The 27,367-nt window shown below is 61.9% G+C and overlaps 2 protein-coding genes across 4 annotated transcripts; one reads left to right on the top strand and one right to left on the bottom strand.

The window, feature by feature from the left end:
• The first annotated feature begins 639 nt into the window (after positions 1-639).
• EZH1 (enhancer of zeste 1 polycomb repressive complex 2 subunit) lies at positions 640-16,351 on the top strand. 3 transcript variants are annotated; one of them, XM_040536699.1, is made up of 20 exons: positions 640-729; positions 2,064-2,184; positions 2,800-2,928; positions 3,175-3,294; positions 4,396-4,516; positions 5,153-5,326; positions 6,223-6,325; positions 6,595-6,758; positions 7,592-7,683; positions 8,265-8,439; positions 9,195-9,391; positions 9,841-9,932; positions 10,526-10,566; positions 11,052-11,177; positions 12,220-12,398; positions 12,998-13,093; positions 13,475-13,556; positions 13,706-13,786; positions 14,092-14,176; positions 14,293-16,351. In XM_040536699.1, exons 1-20 carry the CDS (start codon positions 680-682, stop codon positions 14,351-14,353), a joined length of 2,289 nt encoding a protein of 762 aa, XP_040392633.1. In that variant the 5' UTR covers positions 640-679; the 3' UTR covers positions 14,354-16,351. The 3 variants fall into 3 exon arrangements, with proteins under 3 accessions (XP_040392633.1, XP_040392635.1, XP_040392634.1); XM_040536701.1 differs by lacking the exon at positions 640-729 and adding an exon at positions 1,084-1,699; XM_040536700.1 differs by lacking the exon at positions 640-729 and adding an exon at positions 1,084-1,831.
• On the bottom strand, positions 15,376-26,237 carry CNTNAP1 (contactin associated protein 1). The gene is made up of 24 exons (XM_040536538.1): positions 26,076-26,237; positions 24,100-24,201; positions 23,678-23,871; positions 23,432-23,579; positions 22,936-23,139; positions 22,665-22,849; positions 22,438-22,581; positions 21,752-22,013; positions 21,517-21,666; positions 21,268-21,439; positions 21,095-21,201; positions 20,870-20,989; positions 20,557-20,760; positions 20,317-20,473; positions 20,093-20,220; positions 19,654-19,821; positions 19,361-19,579; positions 19,032-19,271; positions 18,694-18,930; positions 18,489-18,616; positions 18,313-18,406; positions 17,989-18,222; positions 17,796-17,843; positions 15,376-17,702 (listed from the first exon to the last, which is right to left on the bottom strand). The coding sequence occupies exons 1-24, from the start codon at positions 26,152-26,154 to the stop codon at positions 17,512-17,514; spliced, it is 3,915 nt and encodes a 1,304-aa protein (XP_040392472.1). The 5' UTR covers positions 26,155-26,237; the 3' UTR covers positions 15,376-17,511.
• Between the last annotated feature and the right edge of the window lie 1,130 nt (positions 26,238-27,367).

Genomic DNA, 27,367 nt, shown 5'->3' with positions numbered 1-27,367 from the left:
CTCGTCGCCCTCCTGCGAGGGGAACGGCGCCGAGACGGGGCAAGGCCCCACGGCACTCCCGGGGCCTCGGGGGACCCCCGGGACCCCCCGGGACCCCCCGGACCCCCTGGGACTCCCCTGGGGGCTGCTTGGCACCTGCCAGATGAGGGGCGGGGCTTAAGGCAAGGGGCGGAGCCTAAGATGGGAGGCGGGGCTTAAGTAGGAGGCAGGGCTTAACCTGGGAGGCAGGGCTTGAGTGGAGGGGGGTGTGGCTTGAGCGCAGGGGGCGTGGCTTGAGCGGAGGGGCGTGGCTAGAGCTGCGTGCTGTGCAAGGCTACAGGCTAAGGGGCGGAGCCACCGCGCAGGGAGGGCGGGGTCTCGGGGGAGGGGCGGGGCTTGTGCACGAAGGGGGAGGGGTTTGCAGGTGAGCGGGCGGAGCCTCTGCGCACAAGGCGGGGTCTCAGGACGAGGGGGCGGGGCGTGTGTGTGCAGGGGGCGGGGCCTGCGGGTCAGTGGGCGGGGTCGCTGCGCGGCGGGGCGTGGCTCGGGGGGGGAGGGCGGGGTCTCTACGCGGAGGGGCGGAGCCTGCGAGCGGGGGCGTCTGGTTTGGGGCGAGCGGGCGGAGCCTATGCAAAGGGGCGGGGTCTCTGCGCGGAGGGGCGGGGCCTCGGGGTGAGGGGGCGGGGCCCCGGCTCGGCGCATGCGCGGTGCGGAGGGGAGCGCGGCCTCCCCCGGCGCGATGGCCGAGGAGTGAGTGCGGGGCGGGGCGGGGCCTGGGGTCCCGCGGGGGGCGGGGGGCGGCCCGGGCCGGCGGGAGGGGAGGGGCCGCGAGGGGCCGCGAGGGGCCGCGAGGGGCGGGGGAGCCCCCGGGGGGAGCTCGGGGCTTGGGGGGGGGCTGCTGGGGGCACCGGGGGGGGCAGAGCTGGGCCTCCGGGGGGCTGCTGGGGGGGGGAGTGGGGCAGCTGGGGGCCCTGGGGGGCAGCTGGGGGCCCTGGGGGGCAGGTTGGGGGGGGGTGGGGGTAGTTTGGGGGGGGTGGGGGGTAGGTTGGGGCCTGTGGGGCAGATCGGGGCTTGTGGGGGCAGTTTGGGGGGGGCTGTGGGGCAGACTGGGGACCCCATGGGGCAGATCGGGGCTTGAGGGGGCAGCTTGGGGAGGTCGTGGGGTAGGTTGGGGCCTGTGGGGCAGGCCAGGCCCCTGTAGGGCAGTGACCGTGTGGGGCAGGAGGCTCGGGCTGGCCCCTCCGTCCCCCCCAGCGCTGGCTCACGGTGCCCCCACCGTGGCCCCCGCTGCCGGCGAGCCTCCCCCAGCCAGGCTCCCCGCAAAACCCTGCGGGCTCCGAGGGAAACCCCCGTTTCTGTAGGGTTTTCCTGCCGTCAGAGGCCCGTTTGCTGCCGCCACCCCCGGGCACGAGGCTGCTCTGGCTGCAGGGAAGGCAGAGCACATCCGCAGGAGGTGGCTGCAGCGGGGTTTGGCACCTGCTTCCTCGGGGGGAGCTGCAGCATCCCTTCCCCGGGGGGCGAGCAGGGCTGCGGTGGGGCGATGCCGCAGCGCCGGCACCCAGCTCGAAGGCTGCCCCTCGTCCCCAGTCTTGGCTGCTGCTCCGCCGAAACCTGCTCGTTACTGCTGGTAAACAGCAGTGCCTTTCTGAAGGGAAGGGCTGCAAAACAAACAGAAATCCTCCCCGGCCTCCTGGCAAGGCCAGAAAGGCGATAGCTGGATGTAAGGAGGCTCCTGACGTCGTTGTTTTTTTCTGCCGGTGCCCCGAGCAAATGGAGAAAGGGGAACGCTGCAAACACGTTGTCCGTAGAGGATTCACAGGGGTTCACGCTGGGCAGAAGCAGCTGAATCCCTGTAAGCACACGCAGTTCTCTGCTGCTTCATACGTCCAAAAGCTCTCCGAGCTTTTCGGTGCAATTTGTGCTCTAATTGTTCTGTAAAAAGGACTAGTGCAGATTTTTTTCCTAGTTAAAGTCTGTGATGCATTTAAAATCCACGTTGGTTTTTTTTTTTTTTTCCTAATACCACTTGTTTATAACGCTAAGCTCTCCATTATTTGATATTTATTCTTCCTGCATTTTTATAGAAAAATGGAAATCGCCACTCCTCCGACGTCAAAGTGTATTATATACTGGAAAAGAAAAGTCAAGTCTGAATACATGCGTCTTCGGCAGCTCAAGAGGTTTCAGGCGAACATGGGAGCCAAGGTAAAGCCGTAACGAGAGATGCCAGGTCTAGCTGGAAGGATTTCTGCTCTAGCCTTCGCTCTAGTTTGCGGTATTTGAGCAGTTTTCAGCTGAGTGCTTCACAATGAGAACTGCAAAATTGCATTTCAGTTGTAGCCGTGGTAAGCCTGAAGAGATTTTTACCTCCCTCCGTGCTCCGTGGTTGGAGCAGAGCAGGGTAGTCAGCTCTGCTGTGTAGGCAGAGAAGTTCCCTGGCTGGGTGCTTGCATAACGTGCAGGGAGAGGACTCATTTCCATGCACTCTGTGAAGTGTCTCCTTGCTTTAACCCCCTCGGTGCTAAGGCTCCGTGGGTCTCGGATGACTTCTAATGCTACTTTTCTCCGTGGCAGGTAAGATTTTAGAACAGGTTGGATCTGATCAAGAATTATTAAAAGCTGCTGGCTCTTGCTATGTTTTCAGCACAGTTTTGGACCGATGCTGAGGTTAACTAGGATTCCTTCTAACGAGTATCATCAGTCTGAAGTACTTTGCCTTGACTACGTTTTGATATGCGAAACAAAATCTCAGGAGGGATTTTAATGTTCTAAACCTCGACGTGATTTTTAATTTTTGAGTGCTTCTTTCTCTCGTTTCAGGCTCTTTTTGTGGCCAACTTTGCAAAGGTTCACGAAAAGACTCAAATTCTGAATGAAGACTGGAAGAAGCTTCGAGTTCAACCAGTGCAGTTGATGAAGCCAGTCAGCGGGCACCCTTTCCTAAAACAGGTAGGGAGAGCAAAAGAGGCACGGCAGCAACAAATGTGGATTGGAACCAGGGCTTTGCAGGGAACTGTGAGGATAATTTATATATAGTTTGGTAAATGGGGGGAAAAAAGCTTTTACTGTCAAGGAGCCACAATGAGTGACCGCAGCACTTTGCTGTATTTGTCCTGAAGAGCAGTTTGCTTCTGTGACTGCGACTGCCTCCCAGGGGCTGTTTCCTCACTGCCCTTCTCTTCGTTTCTCTCCCAGTGTACCGTTGAGAGCATTTTTCCCGGATTTCCAAGCCAGACGCTGTACATGAGGACGCTGAACACGGTGGCTCTGGTGCCCATCATGTACTCCTGGTCCCCCCTTCAGCAGAACTTCATGGTAGGTACGAAGGCTCTGCGGAGCAGGATCTTTGTGAGATTAGTGCAGATCTTTGTGAGATTAGTGCGTAACCATTACACGGTTGTGCAGTGATTAAACCATCTTCAGCCAACTTGTTTCAAGCGATGTCTGCTCAAGAGATGAGGGGGAGCGTTGTTTTTTTTGCTTGTTGTGTTGAACCCCACAGAACAGCCTCGCATCCAAGCTGTCTTACCCAGCTAGTCTCTCTTCCACACCTGGCTCCTTGATAGGGCCACCGGTACTTCACAGGATTCAAGGAGTAAATGCTTTCTTTTGTTTGGCTGGGCAGGGTTATTAGCTTTTCTTTTTCTCTTTTAACTTCCCTTTTAAATGAAGACTTGCATTTCTTAGGCAGGTCCTTTCCTTTGTGATTGGATTACCCTGCTGATCTGCTTGTAGGGATGCTATTGAGGATCACAGTGGTGTGGAGGACGATTTAAATACTGTTTTGTCGTGGCTTAGTTAAGATTATTTGCAAAACAGACGGGCAGTCTGTGGCTAGCCTGCCCCTTTGCCCAGCGTGGGTGTGGGTGTATTCCTACAAGCAAGGAGCTCCCTAGGACCAGGTGTAGCAGGCTGGTGGAGTGGTGTGGCACTAGGAGATGTGACACGAAAAGAGCCCCTCGCCGGTGCCATGGCAATGAAAGCCAAATGTCCTTGCTCCGTGCAGTTAATGTGAGAACGCTCCTCGGCTCCAGCTGTATTCCTCCGGGGATGACTTGCCATTTTGCCTTTCACTGTTACTAGTCCCACTCCACCTTAATCACCGTGACCCCTCTGACATTTTCGGTTGTTTATTATTCTTGGCAGCGTGTGTGTTTCTGAGTTTCCATAACCCTTGGATACGCTACTCTTATTTTTTTAAATCAGATTGCACTTTTTGGCATCAGGATTATGCTGCTGGTATGGACTAACAATGAAACGTCAGTGATGTGACATCCAAAACTTCTGCTGGGGAGGCTGAACCTTTGCTTTACGCCGTGTAGTCTCTGTGGAACGGACTGGAGCAGCCCTAGAGGCACAGCCTGGGTGGGAATCAGCAGGTGCTGGGTTACTGAACCGCATCTAATCTCGTTACAGGTGGAGGATGAAACTGTTCTGTGCAACATCCCTTACATGGGAGATGAGGTGAAGGAAGAGGATGAAACCTTCATTGAAGAACTCATTAATAACTACGATGGGAAAGTTCATGGAGAGGAAGGTAACGTGGGAGCGGGAGCGCTCAGCACTGTCCTTTCACTGTCCTCTTGCAAATTCGATATCAAGGCAGTTAAGAAGTCAAAAGGTGGCAGCAGTAACCAGCTTTTCTCTGAGAGCTCTTAGAGTAGGAAAGCAGGAATGTGCCTGCGGTGCTGGTTTGCAAGGACACGGTCCTACCTTTTGATACCCTGCTCCGTTCTAGGCCCAGGATGCTCTGGTGCCAGAGCTCTTGTTCGTGGGCATCCACAGGCAGTTCTGGGAAGCTGAAAAATGTGCTAGATGTTAGGAGGAGCTCAGCAACATCGTTCCACTTTTACCTCAGTCAAGACTTTAATCATTCTTTTCTGAGATGAAAAGCCAGTGTGTTTCCCTCCGTAGTTTCCTAGCCCATCGTAAAGGTCTGTCTGGAGGGAAGAAGGCTGTGGAAAACTCTCTGGTGTGGCCTGTCCTCAGATTCACAAAAATGATACACCACTCTTAACGACTCTATAGCATTAAAATCCCACCTATCCTTCCAAAATTGCCAGGAAGGTTCTCACTGATAATAATATCCTGTGGCTGGCTTGTGATTTACCACCCTGAGGAGCATGAAAGATGATGGCCCTCCCACAGACCGGCTGACACCACTGTGTTTCAGAAATGATTTCAGGGTCGGTCCTCATCAGCGACGCTGTGTTCCTGGAGCTCGTGAACGCCCTGAATCAGTACTCGGACGAGGAAGAGGAAGGACACAATGATTCTGAGGTTAAGCAGGAGGATGGGAAAGAGGAGCTGCCAGTCACGCGGAAAAGGAAACGAATTGCAGTGGAAGGTGGGTTTGGCTGCAGAAACTGGGGCTGCGATGGTCGTGTTCCCATCCTACCTTGCCTTAGGAGCTGCCCAGTGCTCTCCTGTCCTTGCTCTTTTGGTTATTTGTGTGTCACTTAGGGGTAGTAGCCAGCTTGGCAAGTTCTGGTAAGGTAGATGAAAGAAGAAGGGAAGTCGGTTATTCTCATTGTCCCCTGCGGACAGGATAAGCAGTCATCAGCTTTAAGTGTAGCAAGGAGGAATTCAGATGAGTCATCTGGAAAACCGTGTAATGGTACGATTAGCAAAGCAGTGGGGTATTACCTGGGGAGGATGTGAGATCTCTGCTCTTGGAGGTTTCAAAGTGCCGGCCTGGCAAGCATCTGTCAGTAAGTTTGTAGGGAGATGTAATTCTGCTGTAGGACAGGGAGGTGAACCTTTTCAAATCCCTTCCAGCCTCGTTTTCCACATATTAGCGTTCATCTTCCTTCTCCTGTGCCACCTGGGGGCTTTGCTGCGTAGAAGCAGCTCTGGTTTGTGGGATTTTCACATGTCCTGCATGCCCTTAGGAATGCTGACTAGGAGTTTCACCTTTGATTTATAGCGATACGAGTAGCACAAATACCAGGACTTTTTGCAGACGTAGGAAAGTATTGTCTGTAAACCTTGTCTTGGTAAGAAAAGCAATATTCCACACGAAATCATTAGTACTTCCATCAACACATTATGCTAATTGGAAGGTGGCAGAGTGCAATGCATCTGGAAATGATTTAGCCTAGTTGCAAGACAGAATCGTCTGTGTGGTTACGTTTCTGTCTCTTAAACTGCCGTCCAGAACACCTCCTGGAATTGCCCTCTCTGGAAAAAGGAGAGGCACGGTCACGTCCAGCGTAACTGAGAATTTCTCTTCTTTTTCCTTAGGTAACAAGAAGTGTTCAAAGAAGCGGTTTCCAAACGACATGATATTCACTGCCATTTCTTCCATGTTCCCTGAGTATGGCTTTCCAGATGACATGAAAGAGAGGTAGAAGATCTCTACGTGTGTTGCTTATTACCTTTGTTAGTGACGGTTAAGATTTGTATTTTAGACAACAGCCCTGTGCTCTGAGCAGAAAGCAGAGCTCACTTGGCTGCAGGCACTGTGAGCAGAACGTTTTTTGAGTATTAGAAACTTTCGGTTTAGCCTCAAGGTATCCGAGCCAGAGTCATAAGACCTAAGTCACACAAAGCCTTGTAAAACATCCCAAATTAGGAAAAAATGCACATCGGTGGCTGTCTCTGTTTGCTCAATAGGTACCGAGAGCTCACGGAGGTGTCGGACCCAAATGTGCTGCCCCCGCAGTGCACCCCCAACATCGACGGGCCCTGCGCGAAGTCGGTGCAGCGCGAGCAGTCCCTGCACTCCTTCCACACGCTCTTCTGCCGGCGCTGCTTCAAATACGACTGCTTTCTGCACCGTAAGTGCGGTCCCGCCGGACGCTTCCCTTTTCTCTTCATTTCCTCAGTGCTTTGTGCTCCTGCGTGCCTCGCTTGGCGTCTGTGCTGCGGTCGTCAGAGGGTGATGCCGCCCTGGCGTTGGCAGCGGAGCCTTTAGAGGCTGTCAGGTGCCCCAAAGCCTTTTATAAGGACAGCTCCACCAGTTCCCACAAGTGGACGGAAACCAACCCGCGTGGCAGCCCGCTCTGTTGTTCGCCGTGCTGCGCTGGGCCTCCTGGCACCTTGTTGCAGAAGTAGTGCTGTGACTGGGCTTCACTCTCACTTCGCAGAAGCTCGTCAGGGAAAGGCATGACTGTCACGCTTCCAAAGTCTGGACATGCCCCTGTGTTTCGCTGCCTCGCTGGAACTTACAGCTCCATCTTAGACATGTTCCTGCGGTTTGTTCTGCCAAAGCCTTTTGGATAGGGGTTAGCTGTTGGACCTGCTATTTCCCAGGTCTGAGGGCTTCCTTGGAAAGTCACAGGACTCTCTCCAGTGAATTATTTATTTAAAGATCTATTATTAAGATCGTGCGGTCTTATTGTTTCAGTCTGAAAGCAGACGTTTTTCCTACGGCCTCTCCTTCCCAAGCGTTCCCCCTCTGATGCTCAGTTCCCATCATCGTTAGGAGTAGGGCTGGCCGAGACGTCCCCACCTTGTGCCTTGCTCTTAGGAGATCTGCTCCTGTGCTCCTGGCGACTGCCTCAGGCTCCCACTTGCCTTCACTCCCCTTGTGCTGTCCCTGTCCTTTGCTTTGTGGTGAGTGCCCCTTGTTGGAGGATACTGACAGTAAAGCTCACTATTGTTTTTTCAGCTTTTCATGCTACTCCTAATGTGTACAAACGAAAGAACAGAGAGACGAAAATCGAGCCGGACCCTTGTGGAGCAGACTGTTTCCTCTGGCTGGTACGTTTCTGCGCTGCAGCTTCTGAAACCACAGTAGGAAGTGGCCTGGCCAGCCATGCTCTTCAGTACTTTGTGGGTCTTTTTTTTCACAACTTTGGCGATTTTTCAGAATTACCTAATTCTGAAACGTCACCTGATTATCTAAGCTGATTATCTAATCGTCACTGAATTTGGGGAAGCACGGATCCAGATACGAGCCTTACTGGAAGCGTGTTGATGTCACGTTCAGATTATCTGGCTGAGATATCGGCGTCTGAGGGGAGCTGCAGGGCTGAGGCAGAACGGAGGCCGGGGGGGTGTAGGACAGAGGCCGGGAGGATGTCATTGCCAGGGCAAGAGATGGGGAAGCCGGCTGGAGGAACGGGGTGAGGGAGCCTGCTCATACCGGGCGGCGATGCTGAAGGACGCGAAGCGGAAAGGTGCAGTGCAGGCAGCTGGCAGGGCCGTGGCACTTACTGGAGGTGACCCTATTACGTGTGACAGGTCTGCTGCCTTCTCGTGGTGGCCGGAGGGCTTCTCCCAAGGCCTTTCTGCACGTCCTGGCTGCGTGCTACCCACTCCGTGCTCTGCTCTGCTTGCAGGAAGGAGCCAAGGAGTTCGCTGCGCTGCACAACCCGCGGTCCAAGTGCTCGGGCAGGCGCCGCCGGAGGCACCATGTGGTCAGTGCTTCCTGCTCAAACACCCCGGCCCTCGCTGAGACAAGGGAGGGAGACAGCGACAGAGACACGGGCAATGAGTGGGCCTCTAGTTCCTCGGGTACGGCGCCATCCCTGGAGACAACCCTCTCCCATTTAGTGCTGTGACAAATAACGAGTGGGCACTGTCACACGTGGGGCTCTATCCCTGTCTTGCTGCTCTGTCCCTGTGCTGGGGCCGTGAAATTCAGAGCTGGAGTGACAAAATGTCCACAGCTGGCCTTAAGCAAACACAGGGGACACCCAGTCCTGCCCTGCGCTGCGGTGGGGTTCATTATTATCCTCACTGTCAGGTGCGGCAAGTGCTCTGCTGGGACCGGTGTTTACCCAGCGCCCTGGGCTTTGAGTGCCTTGCTTGGCTGCACACTAGGGCAACGCAGGCAGCAAAGCGGGCTGGTGGCAGTGCCAGCCTGGGTGCTTGGCCCTGCAGGGGTGCTGAGCACCCACCTGGGAGCTGTTGAGGCTGGGGCCGTGTCTGCAGCCGCGTTCCCCCTGGAGGAGCAGCAGGCTGCTGCCTCGCCGGGTGAGTGGCAGTGCCCAGGGCAGGATGAGCTCCCAGGGCAGAAAGAGCACGCTCATCCTATCCCGGGTGGGAGAGAAGGGAGCACCTTCCTCATCCTCGGGCCTCCCCGGTGCTGCTGCCTGGGTCAGGAGGCTGCGTTGTGGGCACAGCCGCGGCAGGGGGAGGTGGCACGGTGTCCTGGAGGTGCGGTAGGCAGGCTCAGGCACCCCTGCAGCACCGCTGCCCGAGGAAGCTTTGACAGCAGGGGTGTGTTCTCGCTCATCCCTGGCCCTAACATCTGCCTTTCTCGCCAGAGGCAAACTCCCGCTGCCAGACCCCCACCAAGCAGAAGCTGAGCCCAGCCTCGTCCCAGCTGTTTGCGGTGGAGACGCAGCAGGAGCCGGTTGAGTGGACGGGAGCCGAGGAGTCGCTCTTCCGCGTCTTCCACGGGACCTACTTCAACAACTTCTGCTCCATTGCCAGGCTGCTGGGGACAAAGACGTGCAAGCAGGTATGGCCTGACCTTCTGGTCTGGGCAGGCAGGCACCGCAGCGCCTGGCCCCGGGGCAGGAGCGAGCCCTTTGCTGCTGCTTGCTTCTTCTTTTTTCTTCCCTGCTGCAAACCGCCTCGAGGAACGTGTTGCATCAACGCTTTGGGAAGTTGGGTGGTGTTATTTTGCAGTGTGGCTGCTGTTCACAGAACAAGCCCCGCACACGTCCAGTGCTGTGAGGTTTCTGCAGCGTGCCTTATCCCAGGCTGGTGGGACAGGGGGTGGTTTTGTTTCCCAGGCAAGAAAAGCAAGGCCACCCGTGGCTTAGTGAAACTGGGGGCAGAGCTGCCTGCTTACTGGGACCCCCACTGTGCGTGTGTGCTTGCACTCTCTCTGTTTATGCTTTAAATAAAGGTAACTTGGATATACTGAACTTTATTCTTCTTTTTGCTTCTGTTTTTTTTTGGTAGGTCTTTCAGTTTGCAGTTAAAGAATCGCTTATAACAAAACTGCCAACAAACGAATTAATGAATCCATCCCAGAAGAAGAAAAGGAAGCACAGGCAAGTGTTGGACAAGCTTGTTTTGTTCTTAAAAACGCAACCAGATCCGCTGCTTTTTGTGCCAAAGCATTCCTGGTAATCCCCATCTGGCTCCCATCTGCGCACACTTCTCGCTGTCACACAGGGCTGATTGTGCTGCCGGCTGGGAGCTGGCCCCTGGCCCTTCTCTGGTGCTGTCCTCCTGGTTGGGGAGCTGCGGGGTCCTGCGCCCACGGGCTCAGCCCCGGAGCAGGGGGCGGCGCGGTGGCTGCGCTGTGCCGCACTGCTGCAAGGAGGCCGGCGCTGTCCTGAGAGCAGCCTCAGCCCGAGCTCCCTGCCTCCTAACCTACTTCTTGTGTGCTGATCCAGTGTATCCAGCATTATTCTGGCTCTCACACTTGCCTTAAATAACTCCTGTAGCTGTGCTGTTCTCATCTTTCCGCGCTTTGCGGCCGCCTGATGGTGATTAATGCATGACGCTGCCAGGCAGCCCTGCTGGAATCGCCTGGCCCCAGCTGCTGCGCTGGCTGGCGGTGCTGAGCGCGGTGCTTAGCCAGCCCTTCCCGATGGAGGCTCATGCCCCCACCTCTGACACTTCTCTGCTTCTCTCCCAGGCTGTGGGCCGCGCACTGCAGGAAGATCCAGCTGAAGAAAGGTAACGTCCGTGGCTGCGCTCGGCTGCCGTTTGCGTGGCCGTTCTCCCCCAGGGGACAATTCTCCAGCCCTGGCTTGCACAGGACACCGTGTCCTGCTGTCTGTCCCGGCAGCTGTAGGGGTGCAGGGGGAGCAGCTCCCCACCGAAGGGCTGGTTTTGGTGCCCCTGTGGCTGTGCCACCCACATCCCTGCCGTGCCAACGCTCTCTCCCAGGCAGTGGGAGAGGTGCAGTCTTGCTCCAGCCGGAGGGGGGCTGAGGTTTGGCGTGCAGTCCCCGTGTAAAACGGGCTGCGGAGGTGTAAAGTAGACATGTGTCATGCGTTTGTAATTACAGCTGTGTGCTGAGCGCTGCTGGGCTTCCTGCCCTCTGCAGGCAGGTGGGGAACGTGCATGTGCTCTGCTCCAGAGCCCTGGGTGTGCTGCTTGCTCTCAAACGTTCCTGCGAAGCGCAGCTTCTAACCCTGCCGTCTCTCCTCTTGCTCTAGATAACTCGCCTACCCAGGTGTACAACTACCAGCCGTGTGACCACCCCGAACATCCTTGTGACAGCTCCTGCCCTTGCATCATGACCCAGAACTTCTGTGAGAAGTTCTGCCAGTGCAACCCTGACTGTAAGGAAAAAGCTGGGACTACCACACCTGAAAGCAGCCAGCTCTTCTCACAGAGACAAGGGGAGGGTGCAGCCCTGGGGCTTGCTGAAGGCCTGTTTTATCCCTGCCTTCATTCCTCTGTCCATCTGCAGCAGTTTGATTAGCAGCCTGATAAATCTAAGGGGGAACTATGTCCCATGCTGCCCCGTGTCCTCCAGCAGCAAGTGATACAGGCTCTCATTAGAGATTGCTCGTCTGTATGTCTGCATCGAGCAGCAAGCCCTGGGTGTTGCTGCCAATCCCATGGAAGGAGGACGTGTGGCCAGCAGTTAGGGTGGGAGCTGGGTCATTGCTCTGCCACGCTCGTTTTCCCCTCTGGGCTCCCGTTCCCAGCTCTGGGATGGAGATAACAGCACTCGCCCACGTAACTGGGGCTTCTGAGGGTGAGTTTGTGTAGGGTTATGACACAGCCTGGGGCTGGAAGGGCTAGAGGGCGACAGGGAGCCAGCTCAGGCTCCCAGCTTCTCCGTCCTGATCTGTTCATATTATCAGAGCTGATTTCAAACTGCACGTAATTAGCCCCGAGAGGCAGATCAGCATCTCCAGCTGTGGAAGCAGGAGGGACCCCACGCGTGGGTGTGTGCTCTGCGAGGTGTGAGCAGTCCTCAAGGCTGCCTTGCCCCCAGGCTGTTGCTCTGGTTTCTGGCTTTCAGCCGTGGGTGCCCAGGCTGAAAAATGTCCCTTTGTCACGTTGCATCCTTCGGTGAGCCCCGTTCTGGTGACTTCAGGGCTCAGGAAGGCGGCCTGGGAGCTCCCGTCTCTCCTGCCCAGAGGAGAGGGGCTGCAAAGCTCGTTCTTAGCACAAAGGCACCTTCCTTGTGCTAGCTGGGTGGTGGGCAGGCAGTCTGGCCCTTGGTCACAGACAATTTTAGTTCTGTATCTGCGCAGAGCCCAAACAGCCTGCCAGGGTGAGACCCGGCTCAGCAGGAGCTTCTGTGTTTCTGCGGGGCAGGGACACGCGGCACGGCCCTCTCTTTGAAAAACCCACGCTGTGTTCCCGCAGGTCAGAATCGCTTCCCAGGCTGCCGCTGCAAAACCCAGTGCAACACCAAGCAGTGCCCGTGCTACCTGGCCGTGCGGGAGTGCGACCCGGACCTCTGCCTGACCTGCGGGGCTTCGGAGCACTGGGACTGCAAGGTGGTCTCCTGCAAGAACTGCAGCATCCAGCGAGGTCTCAAAAAGGTATTTGCTGTGTTGCGTGGCTCTGGGCTGCTGGCAAAGGGCTGCTTCAGGGTAGGGTTGATAAACAGATCTCTGCTGTGTGGGAGAGGGGGTGTGAGCCACCCGCAGCTGTCTGAGTGAGGAAAAAAATCAAACAGAAGCTGCTCTGCCCCAGGCTTCTGTAGCACTTACTCTGGAGTATGGATTATGGATGTGAAAATTGGGAGACGGGGGTATAAGAGGAACGGGGAGAACAAGGGAGTGTAAAAAATGACTCCGAAGAAAGGTCAGGTCTTGAATTTTGTTGGTCAGGACAAGGGACTGCGTACAAAAGAGAGAGAAATTCAGAGAAAGATGCAAATTACTGGGTGTTAAGTAATGTGCAGCTCCAGCTTAACGATGCTATGGCACGTAAGTGTGCAGGGACGTGTGTGTCACCTTACGCTAGGGGACACCGGATGATGCTGGCACGGTGAGGGCAGCAGCCAGCACAACGTGGTTGCTCCCGGGCGCTGCCCGAAGCCCACCACAGACACCTGGGGCGTGATCTCTGCGCTGCTTCGGTGCTGGGGGCGGTAGGTCTGCCCACCCGAGCTGTTTTCTTCTCACCTTGGCTCTAGCACTTGTTGCTGGCACCTTCGGATGTCGCTGGCTGGGGGACTTTCATCAAGGAGTCCGTGCAGAAGAACGAATTCATCTCGGAGTACTGCGGGGAGGTCAGTGCTGCCGCCCTCGCCGGGACTGCCACGTGCTCGGGCGGACGCGCGTGGTGGAAGTGCTGCTCTGCAGTTATCTCAGGGGCCTTCCCCAGCTCAGCCACGGCCACGGGCTCACTCTGACCCGGCTTAGAGTTAGAAACCCGTACCGTTTTGGGACCCAACTCGAGGCCCTCCGCCAAGGAGGGATGTCTGGTGTGTGTGTGCTGCTCCCTGGGAGCCCAGCTCCTCCTCTGCTCCTCCTGAGCCCTGGCGAACCCCCACCCACTGGTGTGGAAGGGCAGGAGGCACCTCCAGGAGATCCAAGAGCATTGTTCCTTGCAGCGATCCTTACCGTGCCCTCAGGCACTGAGGCTCTCTCAAGGCGTTCTCCTTCTCCAGCTTATTTCGCAGGATGAGGCTGACCGGCGAGGAAAGGTCTATGACAAGTACATGTCAAGTTTCCTCTTCAACCTCAACAACGGTAACTCGCGTGGGGCTTCAAGGGGTGGCAGAGACGTGGGCTTCCTGGCAGGGGCTGGTGGGTGGGCAGTCTCGAGCCCCTCCATCCTGTGAGCAGCAGTCTTGTCTTTACAGGACGCTACAGAGTTTTCTTCTTTTGCCTTTCGATAGATTTTGTCGTTGACGCCACTCGCAAAGGAAACAAAATCCGCTTTGCCAACCACTCCGTGAACCCCAACTGCTATGCCAAAGGTGAGCTGTCCCCAGGTCAAGGCTGGGGAAGGGTCTCTGGGGCCTGCTCAGCTCTGGGAATTCAGGGGGTTCACGGGGTCCCAAGTCACCCGGAGTCTGTGGCAGCCGCAGAACTTCAGAGGCGTGGGCAAACTCTCCTTCTGCTCTGCTGCAAATCACGTTCCTGCTCTTGGGGGCCCCGCTCAGCTCTGCTGTGGCCGTGGCCTTGCAGAGGGGTCGCTGCAGGTTGGAGCCCCCCAGGGGAGCATCCGTGACCCGACCTGAGCCGCAGCCGCATGTCCCCGATGTTGTCCCTCTGGTTGCAGTTGTGATGGTGAACGGAGACCACCGGATAGGGATCTTTGCCAAGAGGGCCATCCAGGCGGGAGAGGAGCTCTTCTTTGATTACCGGTAACGTGGGGAGCAGCTGGCTGGGGACCCTGGGCAGGGCTCGACCCTGCTTTCTGTGCACGTTTGCAGGGAGTTCAGAGGTCGTTACAGCAGCTGTGGCTTTTCCTGTCTTGTAGGTACAGCCAGGCAGACGCCTTGAAGTACGTTGGCATAGAGAGGGAGACGGATATCATCTAGGCTGTGTGCCGGGGGGTCCCCAGCACTCCTTGCTGCTGCACCTTGTAAGCGATGCCATGTTTGCTTCACGCTGACATGACTGCTGCCCGTGTTCCCCTTGCTGTGTGTGTCACAAGTGCTACTTGCTGCCCAGACACCCGGAGAGAGACTTGGGGCAGGAGTGTGAGCAGCTGCTGCCCGGGTATCAGCTCTGCCCAGCCCCGGCGTGGGGCAGGCTCCAGCACCTTCCCTGCTGGCTGTCTCCTGGGCTGGAGGGAGCCCGTGGACCGAGGCAGCTGGGGCTTGAAGAAAAGCTGTGGTGCAGACGGTTTCCAGTCACCAGCTTTCAGCCTCTTTCCAATTTTCTGCTGGCTGCTGAAAGCAAGCGAGGGACTGCCTGCACCGAGACCCTCGGGGCACGGCTCGGGGGCAGCGCCAGCTCCCCTGGGACAAGCTCTGGTCTCTGGTGCTGCCTCTCGCTGCCTCTTTTGTCCTGCTGACTAGGACAGCGACAGCATCGGAAGCCGGTGAGCTGTGGCCACATGCCTGCACGTCCCCGAGCCCCACAGCTGCTGTCCCTGGGTCTCTTTTTCCCTCTGCCCCAGCTGGCTGGAGGACAGAGACCACCAGCACGTGGCTCGTGTGGCCCGATCCCCTGGGACGGGGCAAGCAGCACTATGCAAAAAGTCACTTTGGGTAGGGAAGCTACTGAGCTGGTTAGAGACGATGTTACGGGGGTGCTGCTGCAAGCACAAGGGGAATCCACAGAAAGAAAGCACTGGGGAGCGGGAGGGAGCCCTCCCAGCCCGCAGCTGGCTGGGTCTGCTGGGGCTGGGGCAGCTCTGGGGCTGCGGGGGGAGCCCCCCACTGCTCGGCTGGGGCTGCAGCCAGGCTGGGAGCTGGGGCTTTGGCCGTGCTCCAGGCAGGTGCTTCCTGACCACGCAGTACCAAAGCTGCTTCCCCCACCCTCCTCTGCCAGGACAGTCCTTTTCGGAGAGGCATGGGCCCTTTGAGACACGCCAGGCGCTTCAGGAGCCCTTCGCATTGCACAGAATTGCTTGGATGTTGCTTCGGTGAGGTTTGATCAGGGCGCAGCAGACCCGCAGCTGCTATGTGCAGTGACGGAGGGGAAGGCTCCCCGGAAAGCTCTCCGGAGGCTTCTGATGCTTTGGTCCTGGCCTTGGCCTTGGGGGTAAATGGGAAATGTTCTCTGGCAAGGTGAGGTTTGGCCTTAGCACCCCATGCAAAAAGAAAAAGAAAAAAGCACTTTAAACTAAGCATTCCCAGCCAGGCAGCTGAGCCCCGTGCGCTGCCCAGGGTGCTCTCAGGTTGGGGGGGGACCACGGACGTCCCAGACCGCCGCCGTCCTTCAGCAGCACCTTTGTGGGGCTGTTTGTCCAGGCCTGGGTGGGTGGGTGGATGGAGGGATTGATGGAGGAATGGATGGATGGAAGCCCCTTCCCTGAGCAGGGAGCTGGGCCTGAAGGTTGGGGCTGTCCCCTAGGAGCCACGTGTGCTGCCAGCTGGCCTGGCGTGGGATGCAGGAAGCTGCTGGACTCCTGTGCCAGCCTGGAGCGGTGCTGCGGGACGGTGTTTGTCCAGGGCTGGAACCGCTGCCCTGCTCCTCTGGGAACCGCAGGGCTCCCACGCAGGGCAGGGCACGGCCCCCATCGCATCCCCAAATGCAGAGAGCGCCCTGGGTCTGCACGGGGAGCTGAGCCCCTCCTGGCCCGGGTCTGCTCCCGTCCTGCCCGCTGTCCGTCCCGGCTGGCGGGGCTCTGGGTCCGTCTGGAGCAGCGCTTGTACCCCAGCCCCGCTCCCTCGCCCCCAGCCCCGCTCCCGCTGCCTCCGTCCCCCGGCTTGCCCCGGCCCCGCTGTCCGCTCGGTGTCCTCTGCCACGTTGGCCGTATCTGCACTATGCCAGGCTTGTGTCTGTGGTTCGTTGACGGTGAATTATAATGCACTTTAAAAAGAACGCGGCTTGTAGCCTTTGTCATAATAAAGTGGTCGCCAACACCCCCTGCGCCTCGCTGCGCTCTGTTCCCCGGGGCTGCCGTGCAGCCGAGCGCAGCCGCGGGCTGAGCCCGTGCCGTGACCCAGCCCGGGCTCTGCGGGTCCCTGCGGCCCCGGCTGCTGGTGGATGTCCCGTGGGGATCACGCCGGGCACTGCCAGTGCCCTTCCCTGGTGCTGGGGAGGAGCGGAGCTGCTCTCCCTCCGCACCCAGGCTGCCCAAGGGAAGGCCGGGGAAGCGCGTCAAACGCCGTCATTCTGCCTTTATTTGAGTCTCTCCGTGCCTCGTCCAGCAAAACGGATATTTTTAAAAATAAAGTGCCCAGCGGAGCCAGGCCTTTGGGTGGATAAATGCATTTCTGTAACATTGTCTTAACCACGATACAGCGCGCGAACGGGAGCTTTCCCCGGGCTGGCGGTAACGGCAGGACGAGCACCCCGGGCAGAGAAGTAGCGAACTACGGACCACTTACCACGACACTTTGAACGTATAACACCCGACGTAAAGTTCCGTTTTGTGTTTTTTTGTTTCGTTTTTGTTTTGTTTTTTGTTTTTTTTTTTATACAAACCGAGAGAATTAAAAAAAACCACCGGAGTGTAGTAGAATATCCAGCAACAAAAACAACAACAACAACAACAACAAAAAATGGTAGAAAGGATCATCCGTACCTGACGGTCGGAAAGCAGCATCTCAGCAAAGTGCGGTGGCGTCATGCGCGGTGCACGCACGGGCAGGGTATTGCTGGGGCGCCCCGGGGCTGTGCTCCGAGGCTGGGTATTGCGTGGTTTCCTTCGTGGCTCTTGCTAAGCGAGTAAAGCAGCAGGTAATCGAGGCGCGAGCGGGGCGGGGGGCACCCCTCCGGTGCTGCTCCCCCCCCCCCCCCCCCCCCCTCCATGTGGGCTGCGAGGTGCCGCGGGGGGGTCCCCGCCGAGGAGCAGGGCTCTGGCAGCGGGTGGCCTCCGGCGGAGGGACCTGGGGGTGCCGGTGGCCGGGCTGGGCTGGAGGTGGCCACGCTCCGGCTACGGGGCCGGCTTCGGCTCGGCGGTGCTGGCAGTTCAGGTGTGCTCGGCCCTTTGGTCCCGCGACGCTTGCTCCTGGTCTCCGGGCGGCCCCCGCCGTGGCCGCGGGGGGGGCTGCGAGCCCGTCCCACCCCTTCCCCGGCCCCGCTAATCGCCTTTCGCCTCCTCCAGGATCTGGGGCAGGTTCTGGTCTTTGCGCACCGACAGCGGTTTGACGGTGCCGCCGTAGTCCTGGATGGCCTTGGGCTCGTTGGTGTGGTAGGAGCCCTTGTAGCGGTGGTAGTAGAGGTAGAGCAGCACCAGCAAGCCCCCGAGCAGCAGCAGCAGGAACGTCACGACTGCGGGGAAGGCGACGGTGAGGGACGTTGGGGAGGGGACCTGGGGACAACCCGTGGCACGGCGGGGGGACGCCGGCCGGGCGTTTCACTTACACCCGATGATGATCCCGATCCAGCCGTCGTCGTGCACGTGGGGGAACTCTGCGGGGACAAAGCGGGTGGGTGGGATGGGGCCGTGCAGTTCTGCGCTGGAGCAGCGCCTCCGCATCACCCGGGCAGCATCTGACGCTTACCTAAGAGGGGCTCGGGGACTCCCACCCCCCCAGGCTCCCCGCACAGCACCTACCCGTGCCCATGTACCAGGGGTCCATCTCGGGGGGGATGAAGATGGTGGTGAGGGGCAGCATGGAGGCGCAGCTGGACTCCACCAGCTCCCCCCGGATGCTGTAGGGCCGCACCACGCTGGTGGGGCGGAAGATGGCTTTGAGGGGGACGATGCTGTTAAACTTCACCCCTGAGAGGCAGCCGGAGAAGCCGGGCGTGTTGTAGCGCTGGATCTCGGGGTCGATCACGCCGGTCTCTGCGGGGGCACAGAAGGAGGTGGCTCACCCCCGCCAAGGACCGAGCTGGGCCGAGAAGACGCCGGCGCGAGGGGCAGGACCCAGCTCACCCATCACGCGCCCCAGGTACAGGTTCTTGGGGGAGTCCAGCTTGCTGTCCACGAACAGAGAGAACTGCTGCTCCATGACGGGCAGGTAATCCACCTGGGGGGGGCAAGCACGCGGCGTCAGCACCCGCGGAGCCTCCTGCACCCCCTGCCACCCCATCGGTGCCCCGGCCCCGTACCTGCGTGTACAGCGTGCGATGCAGGCGGGTGATGTTGACGTGGTGGGGTCTCCCGTCCGTCACTGGCTTGGTGGTGAGGGCGAAGACGTAGGGGCTGGTGCCCAGCTGGTAGCGCAGCTGCAGGCTCCCTGCGGGCAGAGCACAAGGCGGCTGCAGCGCTGTTCATCGGCCTGGGGACGGGGGGAGCCCCCCCCAGCGCCCTCACCGTCGTCCTTGATGAGCACGGCCATGTAGTCCTTGACGAAGGAGCTGACGTAGAGCAGCACGGCGGGGGCCGAGGTGGTGCTGAAGCTGAAGCTGACCTCCTCGCTGGTGAGGTTGTAGCCGGGCAGGGGCTGCCAGGGGCTGCTGACGATGCTGGCGAACTCGCGGGCGGCGTACAGCGACATGGGCAGGATGTTGTACCGCACCCACGTGCCCTCCTCGAAGTACCCTCCGATGTCTGCGGGGGACCCACGGGGGTGACGGGGGCGCCGGCTCCTCTACCCCAGCCCGGCCCCGCAGAGGGTCCCCCCGCGGTGTCCGCAGCACGGAGCCGCTCACCGTGGTTGCAGAAGGGCCCGTCGAAGGCGGAGATGCTGCAGTTGCAGCTGTAGTGGCTGTAGCGCTCGACGCAGAGCCCGCTGTTCTGGCAGGGCACCGGCGGGTCCTGGCAGTGGCCGGTGCAGTTGACCCGCACGCCCTCGGTCTCGTTGGCCTTGCCCTCCAGGTTGAGCGTCACCCCATTCATCCGCAGCGCCCGCAGGCACCCCAGGAACGGGCGCATCTTGTGCTCCGCCGCGCCTGCAGCCGGGACGAGACTCAGCGCCCTGCGGCACGCGGGGGCACGGGGACGGCGGGGACATAGGGCACGGGGCAGGGGGGGCTCTCACCGACGTAGAGGGGTCTGTCGAACTCAAGGCGCACAAAGCTCTGCGGCGGGGCCGGCCGCACCACCCAGGGCAGCTTGTCCACCCGCAGCCGGGCCAGCTTCACGTTGAGCTCAGCCTTCACCTGGTGCCATTCGTCGTCGTTCCAGGGCACCGCCGAGCGCACCGTCAGGTTCTCGTGCCCGTTCCCGATGTCGTAGGCAAACACCACGTCCCTGGTGGCTGTGGGGACGCGGTGTCAGCAGGGGCACCCCAGCCCCGCCGCCCCCCCTCGCCCCCATTACCCGCGCCCGTACTGTTGAGCTCCACGCGGATGTAGTTTCGGGAGCCGGGGTTCTCCAGGAAGACGCCGGACAGGGCAGTGGTCTTGAAGTAGAAGGAGATGTCGAGGCTGTGGTTGGCCTGGAAGGTGGGGAAGAGCAGGGCTGCACCCCTGTTGAAGGAGACGGTGTTCCAGGTGTTGCCTGCAGGGAGCAGGAGAGGGTGAGAGGTGGGCATGGACCCAACGTGGGCATGGACCCAGTGCAGGGATGGACCCAACACGGGGATGGGACCCAACGTGGGCATGGTCCCAGCTCGGGAATGGACCCAATGTGGGTACAGGACCCAACATGGATACAGGACCTAACGCGGGCATGGACCCAACATAGGTATAGACCGAGTGTGGATACAGGACCCAACGTGGACACAGGCCCCAACATGGGCATGGGACCCAACACAGCTCCGGCCACTCACGGTCTCCATAGCACCGCAGGGGCCCCAGCAGGAACTGCGCTTCAGAACCGGAGCGGTTGGTGTCTCCCACCACCACCTGCGTGACGGGCAGGTGGTCCACAAAGGTCAGCAGCCCCTTGTCCGTCCTCCTGCAGACGGCACGTGCGTCAGAGGGGCTGCGCAGGGGCTGCTCCCCACCACCACCCTGAGCCCCCCAGCCCGTGCCCGCAGCCCCCAGCCCTCACCACAGCGTGTGGTCAGCGTCGCAGTTGCAGAAGTACTGGGGGTCGGCGCAGTTCTTTTCCAGCCCGCAGGCGCAGCGCTGGATGCCCGGCCGCGAGCCCCCCCAGTAGTAGTGCCGCTCGTTGTTTCGGCCCATCCAGAAGCTGAAGGGCAGCCCAGCTGCGGGCACAGGGGAGGGTAAGGACACGGGAGGGACATGGCATGGCCCCGTGGCACGGCCCCGCTCCCCTCCCAGCGCTCACAGGGTGTGTTGAGCAGGCGGGAGTTGTAGCAGTGCAGCTCGATGCGCTGCTCGCAGTACTCGGAGGCGTTTGCCAGCGCCGAGACCTCGGCCCAGGAGGCGTTCCAGTACTCCACGGCGCCCAGGTACGGCTGGTCCACGCTGGAGCCTGTCACCCGCGTGGCGTAGTGGCGGTTGTGCCGGATGATGGTCCATGCCCGGTCCTCTGCAGGGCAGGGGGTGTTAGGAGAAGCCCCCCGGGACACCCCAGCTCGCTCCATCCCCGAGCCCTGGGTGCAGGGGGAGAGCCTGGTGCTTGCCCCTGCTGCACCCACCTCGTATGTCACAGTACACCGTGAAGGGCTTGAGCGGCCCGCTGCCGTCCGGGTCGATGGTGTAGTTCCCCGAGGTCTTCCCGCTGACCCGGTAAGCATCGCATGACTCCTTGTAAAGGGCTGGAAGAGGGAAACAGGGCGCGGGTGGGGGGGACGGACACGAGATGGGCACCCAGGACCAGAGAGAGCCGTGGGTGCCGTCGTATCCCGCCCTGCTGCGCTCACATTTGTGGCAGGTCTCTCCCTTGTACCCCGTCAGGTCGCACATGCACATGAAGTCATCCCAGGACTGGATGCAGCGGCCGTCGTGCTCGCACAGGTTGGGGGTGCACCTGGGGGGCGCAGAGGGTTTCGGTCCCAGCCCCACCGGCCCCCGCGCCCTCTGCCCGAGCCGGTACCTGTCCGTGATGCCGCAGACGTTGAAGAAGACGTCGGCGTACTTCCCCAGCCGGTGCTGCACCAGCATCTCCAGGTCCACGGGCTGCATGTCGACGCTCAGCATCTGCAGGCAGCCGTGGAAGGCCGTCTGGTTCGACCGGCAGCCGGTGAGCGAGGCCGGCTTGGGGCAGCCTGCAAGGCACGGGGTGAGGGGTGAGCGGCACCCGGGCACCGCACGCCCCCCCCACCCCTGCCCACCCTGCGCCCACCTCCGAAGAAGTACTGGCTGCCGGTGCGGAGCTGGAAGGGGTGCGCCACCCGAAATTCGGCACCGTCGTCATCGTCGATGGTCACCACGGCCGAGCCTTCCCGTGCCACCAGCTGCACCGAGTGCCAGAAGCCGTCGTTCAGGCGATGCCCTGCGTGGGGGAGAGGTGGGCGTGCAGGGGGGGCACCGACACCGCAGCGGGACCCCCGGGCCCCATATATCAGCCCCCAGCCCACCTGCAGCGAACTCCAGCTTCTTCTTGCCGGGCTGGGCGATGGAGACGTTGACCTGGCCCTGGCTCAGCACCATCTCCAGGGAGCCCAGGCGGTCGGCGAAGCTGGTGTAGAGCAGGAGCCCGGCCATGTCCCAGGAGCGGAAACGAAAGCTGACGGCCAGGCGGTTCCTGCGGGGGATCCCCGGCACCTGCACGTAGTTGTTGATGCCGGCGAAGGTGATGGGAGTGTTCACCTGGTCCTGGCAGTAGTGGCCCACGCTGCCCTGCGGGTGGCCACGGGAGGTGGTGAGGGATGGGATCGCTCCCGTGGCAGGGAGATCCACCCCGTGGCCCCCCCCCGGCCCCGATTGCCCTGCTCGATCCCGTTGCCTGGTGATGCCGGATGGGTGCCCCAGGCCGGGGATGACCTCGCGCGGTCGATGTGAGGCCGCTTGGCTGAGTGCGGCAGCCTCCAGCCTCACGTCACCCCAAAGTGGAGCCTGAACCTGGGAAAGGGGTCACCCCATAGCGGGTACATGGCCCTAGGGAAGGGGTCACCCCATGGTGGGTACACAGCCCTAGGGAAGGGGTCACCCCACAGCTGGGGCTGAGGGCCTGGCCCTCACTTGGAAACGGGTCACCCCACCACCGAGGAAGGGGGCACCCCATGGCGGGGCTGGTCCCCTGCCCCCTGGCTGGGGGCTGCACCTCGAAGCGGATGTTGGATCTCCGGTGCCGGGCCAGGTCGGCGATGTTGACCCCGTTGAAGATGATGTTCTCCACACAGCCCCGAAAGTTTTGCCGGTAGGTGAGGTGCTGCTTGTCCTGGTCGATCACCCCCCCGAAGAAGAGCTGGGAGGCAGAGGGAGGCTCAGCCTCGGGCCGAGGACGCCGTGGGGCCGGCAGCCCGGCAGCTCCCCACTCGCCGGACCCACCTCGGTCTCGAGGTCGAGATGCTCGAAGGTGCCGTGGCAGCGGAAGCGTTTGACCTCCCCGTCCAGCGTCAGGTTGACGTGGTGGCCGTAGCGCTCGATGTGCAGCGAGTGCCAGTGCTGGTCATCCAGCAGGCTGCCCACTGCCACCGTGGTGTGGCCCTCGGTGGCGTGCACCGGGCTGCTGCCTGGGGAGGGGACACCGTCACCCTGCGGCCCCTTTCCCCCCAGCCCCGCTGGCCCCCCCCGGTCGGCCCCCCCGGCCCCGGCTCACCTAAGTTGATGTGCAGGAAGAGCTGGGCTTGCTTGAGCTCCACCGTGATGTAGTCGCCCTGCGAGCCCTCCCCGTGCATCAGCACGCCGTCCTGCTCCACCGTCTTGAAGTTGAAGGAGATGTCGTCTTCCATCGTGCTGATCTTTTTGGCGCGGAAGCGGTAGGAGATGGCGTCGTCCCCGTCGAAGTACAGCACGTGGGACCCTGGGGGAGAGGCAGAGCGGCCCCAGCGGCGTCACCGCCCGCAGCAGCAGGCACGCTGGCGTTGGGGAGCGCTCCTCTCCAACCGTGCTAAGAGCTGGGGCAGGTTTATGGCATATCTAATGGCTGCGGATTGCTTGGACGCGGTCCTGATGGGAAAAGGATTTTCTGGGCATGCCAGAGCCGGGCTGCAGCGCTGGCCTCGGTGCAGGAGCTGGCCCCGTGCCTCGCAGCTGTGGGGCCGGGTCCCTCCCGGGTCCCTCCCTGCACGGGGACCACCGGGGCCGGTACTCACGGTAGGGGCAGCCGTAGAGGCCCAGGCGCAGCCCGATCTTCCCCCGGGGGTTCCAGGCCACTGGGATGATGCGGATGTAGCGGGCGAGGATGGGGTAGTGCAGGTCGTGCCGCACCACCCCGCTCTCGTTCACGTTCCCGAAGAACGTCTGGGGACGAAGGGGCAGCTCAGCGCGGGTCCAGCCCCCCCTGCACCTCCCTGCTCCCAGGGGACCCCGACCCCGCAGGGGGACCCCACGGCTCCTACCCAGTTGCTGCCCTGCTGGAAGAAGGGTTTCCAGCTGGTGGGGTGGTCCCCGTAGAGCACGATGTAGCGCGTCAGCCAGTCGTACGTGTTGAAGGTCCCCTGCGTGGCCACCGCGTTGATCCTGTGCTTCTGCATCAGGTCGATCTGGAGCCAGGGCTGCTTGTCGCGGGGGTCGGGGGACCAACCGCTGGTGCCTGAGGGATGGGGGGGCTCAGGAGGGACCCCGCAGCCCCAAACAGAGCCGTTCTCAGCCCGGCCCCTGCACCCCTGCTGGGGGAGCTCCCCATACCCTTGGGGGATGCTGAGGGTGAGACCTTGCAAAGAGCCCCCTCCCCACAGCCCCCCAAGCTCCGTGGCAGCCCCACGGTGGGGTGGGGTCCCCATGTGCTGTCCCCCACCCCGCAGGCATGGGGGGGACTCACTGTGCAGCCGGGCGAAGCTGGCTGAGTAGAAGATGTTGTATCTGGAGGAGGCACCGATGGACGAGGAGTAGAGGGGCGCGACCAGCTCATCGTAACAGGGTCCTGTGGGGGAAAGGGGTGCTGGGCACGGGGGGGGGGGTCTGACATGGGGTGCGGTGACCCCACGTCCCCAGCAGCCTGGGCATCGCACACAGGTGGGTGAAGGGTGGGGAAATGCAGCGGGGAGCAGCTCCCTGGTACCGGCATTGAGTAAGGGAGGAAGGGGTGATGGAGGCAGGGGGTGATGGAGCCTCGGGGCGATAGAGACGGGGGAGATGGAGCTTTGGGGTGACGGAGGTAGAGAGAAATTGAGGCAGGGGTGATGGAGGCTCAGGGTGATGGAGACAGGGGGCGCTGGATCCATGGGGTGGTAGATCTATGGGGTGAGGGACCCACGGGCTGACAGATCCATGGGGTGGTGGAGGCAGCCACCCCACAGCCAGCCTCTGAGCCCCATACCGGTGGCAGCAGCAGCAGCAGGGCCCTCGCCCCGCACCGTGACCCAGCGGTTCTGCGTCTCCACGCCCCGCTGAGCCCAGAGCAGAGAACCCAGGGGAGGGGGGGGCAGCGCTGCCGTTGCCGGCTCCTCCCACAGTCCCCACTTTTGGGAAGGGTCCTCACCAGCAGCTCATCGCCCCCCACCCAAGCCGCCCGCAGGGCCGGCAGAACGGCGGATCCTGCTCTGGCAGCTCGGCTCCTGCCTCTGCCCTCCCACTGCAGCGGGAGCTGACGCACCTCTGCGGGCTCCCGGCGCCGCACCGGCTGCCTCCGCACTGCCGTGGGCGGCCGGGGAAGCCCCCTCCCCACCCAGCCCCCCTCCCCCCGGCCCGGTCCCACATGGCCCAGGGACAGCTGCTGGGCCAGGAGCCCGCTGGGGGCTCTGGGAGGGGGGGCAAGGGGGAAGGATTGGGGGTTGCAGGGGCGGGGGGGGGGGCGCAAATCCTGGTGGCATCCGCAGAGGGGACCGCGGTGGGGTTGGGGGCTCTGAGCCCCTCGCAGGGTGGGGGTCGGGCAGCCCCTGGTGAGCTGTCCCGAAGGAGCTCCGGGAGGATCTGCAGCACCCGGGGGGGGGGGGGCTGGCTGGGGACAAGGGCAGCTGCGGTGTGTCCAGGATGTCTGCCCCCCGCCCCCCCCGAGCCTCCATCTCTCCCTGTCTGCCTCCCCCCATAGATCCATCCCCCCATAGATCCATCGCCCCATCGCTCTACCCCCCCGTAGATCCATCCCCCATAGATGTGTCCCCCATAGATCCCCCCCATAGATCCACCCCCCCCAAAAATCCACCCCCTAAGAAATCCCCCCCACCAAGTCTCCCCCCCATCCCCCTATGCCCCCATCATCATCCCCTGCCTCCCTCTCCCGTGTCCAGCACCCCCCCGGGCCCCCACTCGCTGTCCCCCGCCTCAGTTGTGCTGCAGACACCAGGCCCCGGCCCTCCCCTACCCCCGGCCCCCCCTGCCCCCCCCAGCCCCCCTTGCCGTGGGGCCAGCCCCGAGCATCCCTGCGGCGGGGCCGGGCGGCGCTGCCCGTGGTCCCGGCGGAGCCGCACCGGGGGCTCCGGGGGCTGCCCCCAACCGCCTCGGGGTACCCGGGAGCTGCAGGAACCGGGACCCCTTCCCCGGTACGGACGCGGGATGCGGCTCACGGTGCTCAGCGTCCCCGGGGCCACCGGAGACACCGGGAGGGGCCGGGGCCTGGGGGGGGGGCTGCGGGGGGGCAGCCCCGGGCGGGGCGCGGGGGGGCGCCCGGCCGCTCGGTCCGGCGGTGACCTTGGGAAAAGCGCCGGGGGATTCTCGGGAGAACCGGGGAACCGGGGCTGGAGGGAGGGGGGGAACACACCGGGGCGGCGGAGGAGGGGGACCGGGGGATGCCCGGGGGATGCCGGGCTCCGTCCCGCAGTGCGGAGCGGCGGCTCCCGGGGCCGCGGTCCCACTTACGTGCGAGGCAACCGGGGCCGGGGAGGAGGAAAGCGGCGCAAGCGGCGAGCAGGAGCCCGAGGAGGCGGCGAACGCCCATGCTTGGAGCGCCCCGAGCGCCCTCGGCGCCGCCGCTCCCGGTGCTGCAGCCGCGCGGCGGAGCGGGACCGGCGGCTCCGCCCACGGGGCGGCGGCGGCGGGGCGACCCCGGGACGGGCGGGATGCTGGGACGGGGGTGGAGCCAAGCGCAGAACCCCCCGGTCCCGCCGAGCTGCCGCCGAGCAGCCCCAGGACCCCCCGGTCCCGGTCCACGACAGCCCCGGGTGTCCCACCGAGCAACCCCGGGACCCCCGGTCCCGGCGCTGGCAGCCCCGGGCATCCCGACGAGCATCCCCGGGACCCTCGGTCCTGGCCCCAACAGCCCTGGGCATCCCACCGAATATCCCCAGGACCCCCGGTCCCGGTCCCGACAGCCCTGGGCGTCCCATCGAGCAACTCTGAGACCTCCGGTCCCCTCCCCAAACAGCCCCGAACACCCTTCCAAGAATCCCCAGGACCCCCGGTCCCACTCTCAACAGCTCCAGTCCCCCCACTGAGCATCTCTGGGACCCCCACTCCTGGTCCCAACAACCCCGAGCATCCCACCGAGCAGCCCCGGGGACCCCTCAGCCCCGAAAGCCCAGGGGCTGCAGGGGCACTGGGTGCCAGCAGCCCTTCGTGGGGCATGGGCGGGGGCACGGGGTGATCACTGCATGGGGTGAGCGTTGCAGGGTGGCTGGGTGGTGCAGTCCCCCCCCCCAAGACGTGTTCCAGGCACCCAGCACCCACAGCTGCAGCCCAGGCGGGGAGGGATTTATGCCGCCCCCTCCAGCCCCATGGCAGCAGATGTGGCGGTGATTGTAATCAAGCAGCAGATTAAGGCCTGCGGGTTTAGGGGTCGCCTGTCCTCCCAGTGGTGCAGAAGACTGGGATTTAGCCCGTGTCTGCTCCCAAACGTGCCAGACACCCCCAGAGGGGGGTGGCAGCCGCGTGTCCTACATACGCTGCCTGCCCCCCAGCCCCTGCGGTGCCCTGCGGGGAATTCGGTGGGCAGCCGCAGGCTCACCCCGAGGGACGGGGATGCTCCGGGGGCCGCTGGTTCCAAGCGGGGTCCCGGTGCCGGGCAGGACCCCAGCATGGCCGGGCACCTCGCTGCAAGGGGCAGGACGGCGCGGCTGTCACCTGCGGCGGTGCCGGGGCTGCTTCCTGTGCAGGAGCGGAGCTGGGGCCGGAGCAGGCGGCGAAAGAGGGAACAGAAAGCTCCAGGTGCAGGG

Source organism: Cygnus olor, chromosome 25 (assembly GCF_009769625.2).
Source record: "Cygnus olor isolate bCygOlo1 chromosome 25, bCygOlo1.pri.v2, whole genome shotgun sequence".
Taxonomy (NCBI): domain Eukaryota; kingdom Metazoa; phylum Chordata; class Aves; order Anseriformes; family Anatidae; genus Cygnus; species Cygnus olor.
This window is presented reverse-complemented; position numbering and strand designations above follow the sequence as displayed.

What these genes read in the sequence shown, in the direction of transcription:
- EZH1 (XM_040536699.1), top strand. Translation starts at nt 680, where the DNA reads ATGCGCGGTGCGGAGGGGAGCGCGGCCTCCCCCGGCGCGATGGCCGAG. An exon ending in CCCGGCGCGATGGCCGAGGA is followed by an intron (nt 730 to 2,063) that starts GTGAGTGCGGGG and finishes GCATTTTTATAG; the next exon opens with AAAAATGGAAATCGCCACTC. An exon ending in CCTCTTCAACCTCAACAACG is followed by an intron (nt 13,557 to 13,705) that starts GTAACTCGCGTG and finishes GCCTTTCGATAG; the next exon opens with ATTTTGTCGTTGACGCCACT.
- CNTNAP1 (XM_040536538.1), bottom strand. Translation starts at nt 26,154, where the DNA reads ATGGGCGTTCGCCGCCTCCTCGGGCTCCTGCTCGCCGCTTGCGCCGCT. An exon ending in GTACCTGGGGCGCGTGATGG is followed by an intron (nt 18,223 to 18,312) that starts GTGAGCTGGGTC and finishes GTGCCCCCGCAG; the next exon opens with AGACCGGCGTGATCGACCCC. An exon ending in GATCGGGATCATCATCGGGT is followed by an intron (nt 17,703 to 17,795) that starts GTAAGTGAAACG and finishes CCTTCCCCGCAG; the next exon opens with TCGTGACGTTCCTGCTGCTG.